Source organism: Podarcis tiliguerta (genome assembly GCF_965153285.1).
Source record: "Podarcis tiliguerta genome assembly, chromosome: Z".
In the NCBI taxonomy this organism is placed as follows: domain Eukaryota; kingdom Metazoa; phylum Chordata; class Lepidosauria; order Squamata; family Lacertidae; genus Podarcis; species Podarcis tiliguerta.
In genome coordinates this window covers 11861591-11875209 of record NC_139553.1, presented here as the reverse complement: position 1 = coordinate 11875209, position 13619 = coordinate 11861591, and the positions used below count along the sequence as shown (strand labels likewise).

The 13619-nt window shown below is 42.7% G+C and overlaps 1 protein-coding gene across 15 annotated transcripts in view; it reads left to right on the top strand.

Annotated features, from left to right (window-relative positions):
- PBX3 (PBX homeobox 3) overlaps nt 1–13619 on the top strand; it is a 233544-nt gene that overhangs the window by 83846 nt on the left and 136079 nt on the right. Inside the window, exon 1 of one of the 15 annotated variants that reach the window (XM_083423857.1) lies at nt 4916–4937. The exons of the other annotated variants lie outside the window; for them this stretch is intronic. Coding sequence (XP_083279983.1) covers nt 4931–4937 — 7 coding nt within the window. The 5' untranslated portion in view covers nt 4916–4930. Of the gene's footprint in view, nt 1–4915; nt 4938–13619 lie in introns of those variants that run through there. 15 annotated transcript variants of the gene reach the window in all.

Genomic DNA, 13619 nt, shown 5'->3' with positions numbered 1-13619 from the left:
CTCCAATGCTGAAGTGCTGTCAAAGCCTTTGTGATATACTGGATAGCAGGTTGGATTTGCACCAGGGAGATCAGGGTTCAAATACCCACTCAGCCATGAAGCTCAGGCAGCAAATGTCAGATGTTATAAAGAATGCTGAGGAAAGCCCCACGTCTTAAGTCCTTGGGTAATTTTCTTCAATCCTAGGTATATCAATACTTGGGATTCGAGGAAAGGTGCTCTGAACACCAATTCAAAAATGCATTCTCCTCCATATTGTAGCCCAGAGCAGCTTACAGCAGTTTAGCCTGAATGCAAAATTATTTCTGTCTCCAAGGTGTTCATAATATCTAATTAAGTAGCTTGAGGGATAAAGGAGTCCAAACACTGTAAAAATGATATTTTATAGACTGAAAACAGAATCATAGAATCTTAGAGTTGGAAGGGACCCTCTCCCTTCCAGAGCAGGAGAAAACAAGTATGCTCTCTCTCCCATGTGACAGCCCTTAAGACAGGGATCCTGAAACTATGGTCCGCGGGTCAGATCTGGCTCACCAGGGTCCTGAACCCAGCCCGCCCGGCAATTGCCACCGCCACCCGGCATCTTCAGGTGCAAGAGGCAGGGAGGCAGGCTCCCCCAGGCCCAAGGAAAAAACCCGCTGCTGCTGCCGCTGCCTTGTGGGCCAGGCTGGCAACTTCCTCTGTTCACGCGCCTGCTCTCTCTTGCTGCCACATGCTCGCTCTCCCCTCACGGGCCTCAGCCGGCTCCCCTTGCCGGCTCCACCTTGGCCCACAAATGCCGCCCCTTTTTGTGAGGCCTGTGAGGCCTAGTCGCCTCTCCTCGCTGGGAACGGGCGAGCCCTCTCCTTGCGGGCTGAGGGAACGCGTTTAGCTCCTGCCAGCCTCCACTCAACACCCTGCAGCCTTGGCGCTCACGTGGGGCTTCGCAGGCCCCCTGCCTCAGGCATGTGTGTGGGAAGCCTGTGGGCCCCTCAGGCTGCTCGTGGACTACAACTCCCATCAGCCCCCCCGAATGACCTGGTAGCAGGGGCTGAAGGGAGATGGAGTCCAGGAGCTGCCTGAGGGCCGCTGGTTTAGCTTCCACGGGGTAAGGACTGGGATGCTGAAGGGAGGCTTTGTTTGCTGGTTGGATTTTGGATTCTGGCTAGGCAGTTCCAGCTGGTGGATTTTCGTTTTCGGTAAGGGCTCAGTATGGACTCTTTTAGCTTTTCGCAGAAAATAAGCAGAGGTGGGGCCGACCCAATTAACTTTCAGTTTAATTTTAACCCCCAAAGTAAAAAGTGTTGTTGTTTTTTAATCATGCTGCTAGGCCACACAAACACAAAAGTTGTGCAGTGTGGTAGGGGTGTTATCACATTGCAGCTTGCAGATGTCGGCGAAGAAACCGCCTTCTCAGGCTTACAATGGGGAATACACAGCACTAAAGGAAAAAGGAGTGGGAGGGAGGAGGTGGAAAAGCAAACCTATTTCTTCATGACTCAGTTCTTGCAATGAGCAGGTGGAATAAGCCAAAAGCTGCTTGCGTCACTTGCTACAACTAGCAGTGAGAAATATGCAACTGGATATTGACCATCTCATTAGCCAAAAGCGGGCCTATCCTTCTCATTGAAATACTTATAAGTTTATGTTGATTAAAATTGTTCTTCATTTTAAATATTATATTGTTTTTCTTGTTTTTTGTGCACCACAGATAAATTATGTACAGTGTGTATAGGAATTTGTTCATATTTTTTTCAAATTATAGTCCAGTCTCTAACAGTGTCTGAGGGACAGTGAACTTGCCCCCTGTTTAAAAAGTCTGAGGACCCCTGCCTTAAGATATTTGAATATGGCTATCGTATCTCCTCCTTTCCAGGCTAAACATACCCAGCTTCTTCAAGCGTTTCTCATAAGGCTTGGTTTCCAGAGCCTTGATCATCTTGGTTGCCCTCCTCTACACACTCTCCAGCTTGTAACATCCTTCTTAAATTGTGGTGCCCAGAATTGGACACAGTATTCTAGGTGTTGTCTGACCAAGGCAGAATAGAGTGGTACTATTCCTTTCCTTAATCTGGACACTATACTTCTGTTGATGCAGCGCAGAATAGCATTACCTTTTTGTGCTGCTGCATCACACTGTTGACTCATGTTAAGCTTGTGGTACTGCTATTGTGTCCCCCATCCTATATTTGTACATCTGGTTCTTCCTGCTTAAGTGCAGAACCTTACATTTGTCCCTACTGAAATTCATTTTGTTAGCTTGTGCCCAGTTCTCCAATCTGTTAAGGTCATTTTGAATTCTGATTCTGTCTTCTGCGGCATTCGCTACCCCTCATCTGCTGGTGCCATCTGCAAATTGAATGAGCCCCACCCCCCACTCACCCCCCACTTCATCCAAGTCATTTATAAGATGCTGAACAACAGTAGGCCTAGGACAGAACCCTGCAGTACCCCACTTGTCACTTTTTTCCAGGATGATGAGGAACCATTAGTACTCTTTGGGTTCAGTCAGTCAACCAGCAACAAATCCACCTAACAGTTACATCGTTCAACCCATATTTTACCAGATTCCTCATGAGAATATCATGGGGGACTTTGTCAAAAGTCTTTGTCAAAAAATTACAACGGAAGATGAATAAAAAAAAAATTAAAAGCACCACTGACCCCACCTCACTCCACCTCAAGCAGTAGCACTAAGCGGCAAACTTTCCTTTGTTCTTGAACTAATAAATTGCAATACAGAATTCCATCTGGCTACCATCACAATGCACAGCAGAAGTAGCCAACATGGAACTACATCTCCTGACCTTTGGCCATGCTGACTGGGGATGGTGGTAGTACAACAACACCTGGAAGGCACCAGATTGTCTACTTCTGGCCTACAACATACTTCACATAGCATTAAAAATGTGTGTGTACACCCCCCCTAAAGACCCATACTACACCTTACCTATTCAGTTCCATCCACTTAAAGTGCTTTCTGTGGCATCTATTCTACACTTATTCATTTTCTCTTTTTGTTAGCTGACAGCCATCAGGCAGATGCCTTGGTGAAACTGAGGAGCCAGGCATGGCAAGCAATATTACCATCATCCTCTTCCCCTACCCCAAATTTTTCATCTCAGTGATGGATTGAATTTCTGCATTGTGGGATAGGTAGAATGGAGACTAGAGTTCTGTCCCAGGTGTGGTGGTGATTCATTTGAAGCATTTCTAAGAAGGGAGGTAGATCTTTGCTCCCAGGTTCTGCAGTGCTCCTCTTGCAACATTAGTACCAGTTACTGTGTGTGCTCTTCCATCATACGTCTAGTTTATCTTTGGTTTTCAGTTAATTCTTCCCACGTGTCCCCTCCCCCCTTGCCAAGATTTCTTGTGTTTTTTTATGACTTGGCCTTATCATTGCAAGATGCACCAACCACCACCTTTGTGAATCTTTTTATGTCTTCTAAGTCTAAAGCAACGCTGTTTTTTGGTAGGGGCATCTCTGAATGTGGAAAAAAGCCATGTAAAAATTGCTACAGAATTTCATAATGATGCATAACACATGATCTTTTAGAAAAAGTCAGATAAAAATAAATGGGTTAGGATACTGTTAATGGATTGTTGTTCTTTACTTCTTTTTAAAGTCTTGTTTAAACATTGATAAAATCTATAGAGAATGGTTATCTCCAAAAGGCACCTGTCTTGACAGCCCAAACTGCCCTTCTATGTCATCTATCCATAACATTTAAAGTTATTCTCCACCTGTGGCATGTGGCAAATTGATTAAAGAAATTTCTTGCCAGAAAACCCTGTGGATGAAGTGACTCTGCAACTCAAGCAAATGAGCCAAGCTGTGTGTTATATTAGAAGGCCAAAAACATAGAAAGCCAGTGTCTAGTGGCTATGAATTGGGTTCTGAGCATGAGCAAGTATCTGTTGAGTTTAAGAGCAAAGAGCCAGTGGAAGGGAGTGAATACTGCCATCACTCTTCCTCGTTTCACTGGGGTACCTGTCTGATTGCTGTTGGCAAACAAAATGCCAATATGAATAAATTTGGGGAGAGCCTGCTGCAATTTGGAAATGCATAAGCAGAAGTATGTACAAGTGTGTCTGTTTTCACACGTGCAGAAGATTGTTCTGTCACTAATTTCGTAATCTGCAGTTACTATAATGGTTCCAGAAGAGGATGAGGGTCTTCAGAATTTCAGTTTCTGGGGCACAATAATAAAATCTTGCTATTTATAGGTCATGTACCAATTGATTCTCATCCTAAAATGTGTCACCTGAATGATTCTGCAATGTGGTTGGCATGGGAGAACCTGCAACCTTTGTTGGAGAATTTGCAGTTTGCATTCCTCTTGTGCCAGTTTTGGGGATTCCTGTTGACAAATTCTTCATTTTCTTTGGTCGGAAGGAGGATGGGTTTCATTCTCATTATCCCCTGCTTTCTTGAAACCCCTGCTGCCTTCATCTGTGCCTGTGTAGATCTGAGCCTCTCTATTCATTGCAGGCGCAATGGTAGAATATGTGCAGTTAATTGCAAATAAATGCCCTTTTGAAAATCTTGTTGTTTTTTAAATGATGACTTTATAGCATGAAACATGCTTGTCCTTTCCTTACATGTGTGACTCCCAGTCTGCAACGTCTCAGATAGAATACACAGGCTGTGTTTCCAGGGTGGTGGTGGGGAGAGAGAATGAGCTTCCCTTTATCTTTATTTATTTATTAATAAAAGACAAAATGCCTTGGGGAAACAAAAGGTCTTAATGGCTGGTGCTTGGTATCCTTGACAACAGTCCCCAAAGAATATTACATTAGGGGCATGGGAGAACTTTTAAAAAAATAAGTAATGGAATTCCGTCTCCGTGATGCTTTTAGTAGTCATTTCGGCCACGGTGCAGCGAGGTCATAAGCTGAGCTCGGTGAAGGGAGCCAGAACATGAAATGATGCTGAGAGAACGTCTGGGAGATGAGAGGTACAGAATTACAAGCGAAAGTGCAGGCCTGCTGAGGCAATTACAGCTTAATGGGGTCATTTGGAAGGCAATTGCCAGGGGTTAATGTAGTATGGAGAGATGAGGTGAGATTGAAGTGAAATTTGGGGCTGGGAATGTGTTAAGATGAAAGATCAGAGTGCAGTGGATTCTGCAAAGCACAGGAAAAAGGTTTATAGCATGCAAAAAAAGGGGGGTGGGGAAGTAAAAAAAAAAAAGAATAAATAGTAGGCCAGCTGCTTCCAAATAAGTAAATAAAATCTTGAAGTGGACCTTCTTCTATTTGGATATCTCTGTTCGGAACTGATTCTTCTCTAGAAAAAGCACATTAATGACGAAGAGTTGATTTGATGTCAAAGTTCTGCTGTGGACAGACAGAAAATGTTTGCAGCCCACTGAGTGCTGCCATGCGTTTCTCCAGCATCGCCCCCTCTTGAAATGAACGGAGATTGCGCAGAAGCAACACTTAGTGGATTGCAGTAAATGTGCTTGTGGTCTTCTCATTATTGTTCTTCCTCTGTGCAGTCTCAATCATTCTTAGCTGTGCACGCCTGCTGTTGTACGCTTTGGGTATTTATTTTGTAAGAATTCACTGTTTTGGAACTAAAAAGTGAGACACAGGCCCACATACATATATTTTGATGTATTTTCAGTGGATTCATCACATTATCTTTTCAGGCATTAAAATAATAACTTGCAACGTGTCAAAATATTACAAGAATGTAAGCTAGCATACTCAGAGTGTGAGTATTTTGGTGTGCTTAAATATTACAGGTGTTTTAAATTAAAAACGTCAAACCATGAAGGCATAATGGAAGTAATCTGTCTCTCCCTTTTTAAAAAACAAAACAAAAAACCACACAACACCACCCATAGCTTTAAACTGCATCTAGCATGTTTGGCTTTTCCTCATTGTGAACAAGGGAAGTTCATAAGAATTCAAAGGACAAAAGAGATCATTATGCCTTGTTACCTCAGCTAGTTCATTACCTTAATTGCTGAGCGTAATCCGGGCTTGGAAGAAAACTCTAGGGCTTTAAGGAGATCAACAGAGGCACCTTATGGCACAGAAAATGGAAACGCTTTCGTGTTACCACTGCTGTTCCAGGAGCTCTAAACCTTGATCAAAGGCTGAACTTTTCTTAAGGTCGACCATGTGAAAATCCCACTAGAGCTGTACCAAGCGCTGAACCGTAATGAAGTGTAGTAGGTTGAGCACCATTTCTGTTTAAATGTGTGACCGTCCTGGATCACTGGCTAGTGAGAGCACATTATCATCCTCTCAGGTGAAATTTTAACATAGTTATATTTAGCAAGGGATAATAGTCTCTTTGGTGCTCTGTAGATGGCATGGACTAAAGAAAAACCTCAAAGCATACGAAGCTGCTGCAGGTTTTATTTATTTTATTCATTTTGAGCCAACATAGGGCAATCTAATTGAACTCAGTATCACTTTCCAGTTGTAGTGTGCTGAATATCTCTCTAGCTGTATGCACAGTGAAGTATCTTGCAGGTAACCTTGGAACACTTGCATACATGATACTCATTTGCATGTTACTTTTGTTTACTTCTTTGTGACCTCAGTGTAGTCCAGCAAGCAGTTCTATGGCCATGTAGAATACAACTCCGGAAGAGCTAAGGAGCAGGCTGTCCTGCTCCTCCCCTTAGGAAGAGCTCTGTGATTCTCTGTGCATGCCTCAAGGTAGCAGGATGAGTGCTGCCCTTCTCAGTTCACTTGACAGCTGCAAAAACAGTAGCAGTAGCTCTAAGCTTTCTTGAGGTAATTACCCTAGCAAGCTTTCACTTTGTAGCCTTTTAGGCTTTGTCTTGCCTCTTTTATCTCTAGTTTTCATTGGGGATTTTTCCAGCCACTGTGGGTAACACCACTAAATTTTACTTTTTTTTTTGTTTATGGGAATAGATTACCATAGCTCACTCACTTTGTGTCTTGGCCTCCCTCCAAGGACCACAGAGCAGCATACACGGGCCAGTCTCCTATCCAGAAAACTGGCTAGTCCTAGATCTGCTCAGCTTCAGAGATGGCGCCTTCAGACCATTTCTCCATAATTACTGAAAATAATTCAGCAGAGTTTTGGAAAGGTGAAAATAAATCATATTAATTGTAACCATATCAGAGCAAATTCATGGGTTTCCACCCTCATTCAAGCAGTGAGAAAAAGCTTTTAAAAAACCAACTTTGAGAAAATTATCCAGTTGTCCCATCTGCTGACCCAGTTCTGACCCTTAACAGTTGTATATTTGGGGGCTTTTAATTTTTTTTAAAAATACAGTAAAATGAAACCATATGACCTTTAAAAGCATGGTTGAGTAGCATTCATTTTACAACCATCAAAGCAACTCTTTACTGTTGTAAGGTAGGGAAAAATCAATGATGCAATCTTTTTCCTTTTGCCTCGTGCAATCCGTAATTGAAATGGAAAATCAAATGAACGGCTAACAGATAATTGTTTTATCAATATTCCTTGCCTGCCCTACAAGGGTCAGCCTGGAATGATCATGAGGCACGGATATGATGAGGACAAAATGTGAAATTGAACAGCAAGGAGGCAATAAATCAGTCTTGACAAGAAAGAGTGACCAGCATGTAGCCTGTGCAGGCAGCTTTGGGGACACTTTTTGTCTCAGGTGTCTACAGTGATTTGAAAATGTGAGAATATAATATTTGAAGCTCTACTCCTGGGTAAACAAGAGCAGACTATTTTGAGGCAAAGACAGCATCAAACAGGCAGTCTGTTTTTCAAAAATGTTAAGGATAGAGGACATTGGAGGGGAATCACATTGTGGAATAATAGAATATCCTGAGCTTGTAATAACAGAGCATCCCTCATTGCTCTGGGGGCTGGGGGGGGGGGTAGCAAGCCAGGGCAGCACCTTGTACTTAAAGACAAAGCCATACACACATTTTGGTTTTCTCTGCCTTGTACCCTGGTAGGATATTTCTGATCCCCAAAGCATATAAGGAAGATATATTTAATTTGCTTTGTTTTACTTTTAAGAAGGCCTGGCCACTGGCATTGTTAGCCATTGTGAGAACAGGATATTGGACTAGATGGACCACTGGCCTGATCCAGAAAGCTCTCATGTTCTTAGGTCAGTTTAGAAATTCTTCCATTTCCCTCCTTGTACACTGTCATGTTTTTGTTTTTGTAGACTTAGGTGTACGTTTTGCCTAAACCAGTATGGCTGGGTGTGTCATTTTGAAGACCTCTAGATGTACTTAGATCCTAAGCTGGAATGGTAGCACCAACAAGGGCCCCTGGGTACTCATATAATGGACACAGCACATACCTTTAACATTTTTCAAGCTGCTAGTTTTTTTTCTTATATATGAACATAAAAATAGTCCTGCTGGACTGCCCCGAAAGCTCATCTAGTCTAGCATGCTGTTTCCCTTAGTATCAACCAGATCCTATACTATGGGGCATTCCAAGTGTGGTTATACAATCACTTTGTATAAAAGCATTACAATATTATCAGTTTTATTGTTTGATTCCTTTCTTAATGACCCTAGCATGAACCCCTTTCATAGCTTTGTCACTGCCACCTCAGACCCCATCAGTACAGTGGTACCTCAGGTTAAGTACTTAATTCGTTCCGCAGGTTCGTTCTTAACCTGAAACTGTTCTTAACCTGAAGCATCACTTTAGCTAATGGGGCCTCCTGCTGTTGCTGCGCCGTCAGAGCCCAATTTCTGTTCTTATCCTGAAACAAAGTTCTTAACCTGAAGCACTATTTCTGGGTTAGCAAAGTCTGTACCCTGAAGTGTATGTAACCTGAAGCGTATGTAACCTGAGGTACCACTGTATATACGCGGTTAGGATTTTTTGGCCAATATGTGTCACTTTATACTTCCTTATGTTTAATTGCATTTGCCATTTTAATATCTATTCATGCAGTTTCGAGAGATCCTTTTGAAGCTCCTGGCAATTACTTTTTTATCTTATCACTCTAAATAATTTGGTGTCATCAGTAAACCTGTCCACTTCACTACTCACCCCTAATCCTAGGTCATTTATGAGCAAGATAAAAGACACTGGTCCTTATACAGATCCTTGTGAGACCACACTTTTTACATCCTCACTGTGAGAATTGCCATTTATTCCTAGTGTCTGCTTCCTGTTCTTTAATCAGTTACTGATATATAGAGGAGCCTGTATTTTGTGCACAGAAAGACTTGTGGCAGACCAAACTCTTAGACCTTTTTTCCCCTGCAGAGTTGCATGTTGCATGTATAGACCCTGCATATATTATCTTCTAGCATGGAGAAACCATACACACAGGGTGGGGAAGTCAGCCATTTCCCCCCATGCATCTTTAAGGGGAAGTGTCCATAGTTCTTAGTACATGGGGAGTAGAGTTCACTTTGTCTCATGAACTGCTCCCCCATGTGGGGGGCCCATGTGAGGCTCTCTGGGAGGAACCTTATGTGTTGATTCCATCCAGGCTGGCCATTGGTTCCTCCTTGGCAGCAAGAATGATGCAAAACTAGGTAGTGTGAGCAAGTGTGATCTTGAGCTGCCTAATGGCCTCTCAATTTCCTCTTAAAATGATACATAAATAAGCAGTCCCTTCAAAATAGCTGGATTCAGTAAGTTCATTTTTTGATTTAACTTTTAGAAATTCTGTAATCTGTTTGTGTTCCTGAGTGGGTTGTAAGTTTAGGGGTCCTGTGCAGATAAATATTTCTTATCTTCTTTATTTGATTCGGAATAAGTGGTCTGAAACTCGATCACTTGCTTGAAATCAGATGCCAGAAATAAATAAGGGCAAGTCAAAAATTACTTCCATTTTTAGAAGCAGAGTTCAGAAGAAGGCAGGACAGGAAAAATGGCTAGGACACCTGGATATTAGCACAGAGTCTTTAAGAGCACATCTTACACAGAACAGGCCAAAAAGAAAAAAGAAAAACAAAACAAAGCTGGCAGCTGCAATATTTTCAGTATGGCTTGGATGTCCAGGGCAGATTTGCTTTTATACAGCTTCATGTCATGTACCTAGAAAGCATCTGTCTGTCTTAAAAACTATCCATATAAAAACATTTGAAGAAGCATTTTTCTTCCCTCCATGTGAAAGTAAGTGAAAGGGAGTTTACAGATGCTGAGAAGGGAATATAAGCATGCATCCCACTTCTTCCTGAGTTTCTGCTCAGTGTTACTTTTATAGACTGGACGGGGTTACTAACACTCAAGTATAAGTGTTGGCTTTGATTCACAGGACTATGAGAAAATGCCATTTCACCTTATGTACATTTGAATTTTTGTTCAAGCTAGTGGAAGTCTTCTTGTAGTGCAGCAAATAACATCAAGGGCTGCATTATATTATGACATGGCGATTAAGGAAGATCCAGACTGTAGCATATGAAAATAGTGGGCCATAAAAGGTTTTGAAAAGTGGTTGTACAAAGTCTTGAGCAAATAAATGAACCTCTCTGCATTTGGCATCACATATTGCCACATGATGCTTTTCTGCTAACCTTTTGTTTTGGATCCAAGTAATTCTTATGTAGTTAAGTTTATAGGCACAAGAATACCTGACAATTGGGGTCTAGTAAACAAAAGCTTATGCCACTATAGATCTATTGGTTTTTAAGTGCCATTGAGCACTTTTTGTCTTCAATCAGAGCATCACCTCCGATACCCTAGCAGTTTGAAAGCATACCAGTGCAAGTAGATAAATAGGTACCACTGCAGCGGGAAGGTAAATGGTGTTTCCGTGCACTCTGGCATTCATCATAGTCCTCCGTTGCACCAGAAGTGGTTTAGTCATGACGGCCACATGACCCGGAAAGAGCTGTCTGTGTACAAACGCCGGTTCCCTCGGCCTGAAAGCAGAGATGAGTGCCGCACTCCATAATCACCTTTGACTGGAGTTAACCATCCAGGGGTTCTTTACCTTCACCTTACCCTGGGAATGTTATCAATTAAAAACAACAACACCATTTTGGATGGGTGATTTTTAAGATTACTTTTTAATGGTTTTTACAATTTATTTTTGCACTACCAACTGCTACTTTGCAGATGACATAGTATATACATATTAATTAAACAAGCTATCAGATTTCCACTTTTTGCAGCCGAAGTGTGGGAACAGGAAACCTGTGGCCTTCCATATGTCATTAGGACTCCAATTTCCATTAACCTCAACCTACATAGTTGATGAACAGGAATGATGGGAGTTGTGAAAGAGGAGGTATGTAGAGATGATAAGGTAGCATTTAACATGCTTTGAGGGAAGCAGTTTGAGTGCAAACTTCTAAAGACAGCTGCTAGTTAGTTGGCTTGGCTCTGAAAAGCAGAAGCTGGAATTCCTCCCTCTGCTATCCCAATGTACTTTCAATTGGACTTGAGGTACATAATTTTTCTTCTGGGGTGCAGTTGGTCACACTACCCCAAGTCTGGACTCTAGCAGCCTAGCCTTCCTACACTGATATTGCACACCCCACAATTCCTGTTTGTAAGCCCTTCTATAAGTTTTAGCCTATGGCATGGAACACATGTGTTGTGTTACAGAACTCAGTAGCAGTCAGTGCTCTGGGTCAAATATGGAGTGGATATCTTGTGCCTTCACTCTGCTTTCCACACACACATCCCTGTGTGTCACTTTCTGCAGTCACTGTCCTTCATGTCCTTGAGGCTGACATAGTTTAAATACAAGCCTCTCCAATTTTATCAGCTGTTTAAAAATAGTTCAGGAGCAACTCTGAAGGACATCCCCACCCCACCACCCCAGGTGATCTGTGCTGTTTTTGCTAAAAGAGCTGCATTTCCATTCCTTGTGCTGGGCAGCTGAAGGTCTACTTTCTTATCCTAAACATGCATGGCTTTTTTTTAATCATACCCTTCCTCAATCTTGAAAGATAGTCGTGCCTCCCTTTCTTCTCTCCCTGGGGCAGGGAGCCTGTACCAGCTGTGTGATCCTTACACTCAGTAACTGCTTCCATAAAAATATTTGCTGAGCATATGGTGCGTATAGGCATTCCAAATAAACAGCATAAATCCAGGTGTATGGGAGTGCGGTGGTTACAGTCCATCATGCCATTAATGCTCTTTTCAGAAATGCCCGGAGTACGTATTTGCACCATGGTGCCTAATGGCTCCAGAGAAGCTGTTCGAACTGTCAGGCTATTAATCTGCCTTTTTAATGGTTCTGTTCTATGGATGAATGTTTGTGTTTTTATTTATCACACACACACACACACACACACACACACACACACCACGACTGGATTTGCTGTAAAGAGCCTTGATGTAAATACCGAGAGCATTCCTGAAATTCTCATTTTAATAGAACACTATTAAAATATAAACTCCCAACTTTAAAAGGGGGAGTTTTCCATCTCCCCTTCTTCTTCCTTAACACCTCAGATTGTGCCTCCTGGCTCTAAAAGGGATGCCAGGCTCAGCAGTCCGTTGAGATGATCTTTTAAAAATCTCTAAATATATTTTGATGAGAGGGCCCAGCTGCTGCTGCTGCTTCCCAGCAATTTGAAGACGGCTTTCATCAGCTGCTTGGTGATTTTCAGTGGGAAAAGGGCTGGCTTTCATTGATGTATTCCATATCTCCAGATTCCTACAGAAGATGATGAAGCACTAGAATGGTTTCAAGAAGAAAGTAAATGGTACTTCATGGGTTTTGTAAGATTTCTTTTTTTAAAAAAACATGGAAAGTAAAGAGGTGTTTTGACTTGGGCAGCTTTGAAATAGGGCAGCATTTTCTCTCTCCATTCTTGTTCGCTTGCTCCAAGACGAACCTGCCCACCTTTTAAGTTCAGTCTCTGATACCTTATTCTCTGCTCTCTCCATTCACAAATGGGTTCAAGCGGCAGAGGTTTCTCAGTAATAGCACCATAATGATGGAACTTACACCCTGTGTGTCATGGATTAGCTGGATGCAGAGGAGTAGTGGGAGGGACCACTGAGGAATCCCCAAGGGAACCCACAGGGGCTCAGAGCCAGGGGATTGGTGGTGGGATGGTGATGTGTGGTCAGAAGGAGAAGAGGGAGCAGATTGGGAGGAGGAGGTGCTGGAAGCTGAAGAGGCAACAGGGTTTAGTGAGCAGGAAGAAGCTGGGCAGAGAGCAGTCCAGGCTCAGAAGCAGAAGAGGAGGTGGGCCAAGAGACAGGGATGAAGCAGGCTGCTGAAGAAGCCAGGGAGTTTACCCTTCCTTCTGCAACCGGCTTCGCTTCCCCCTTTCCATCTAGAACATGCAGGTAAATGAAGAGTATGGAGCACTGAGACACAAGGTGACAGAGTCTTAGGCTGTTGGGGGAGGGACCAGGAGAGGAGCCTTAGCAGTGGGAAGACAGGGACCTTCAGTCCTCGCAACTACCTCATTGGGGCAAGACCTACTGGGAAGAGTTTCTGGGAAGGGTTAACGTCACTGACAATGGTGTTTTTATTGCTGACCTACTCCTGATTTTGATTTTGATGTAGTTTTGGTATTGGTACCTTTTATTTAAGTTACTGTTTACAGTAAATGGATTGCTAATAAAGTGAAATGATATGTGGGTGGTCAATCCACCACTATTGTACTATTACTGCATAAATTACATGATGCACAGCACACCAGCAAATAAAAAGCACCCAGTCTGGGATGACCCTAAAAACAAAAAGAGAGAGCTTATCTGCTCTGGAGCTGATGGA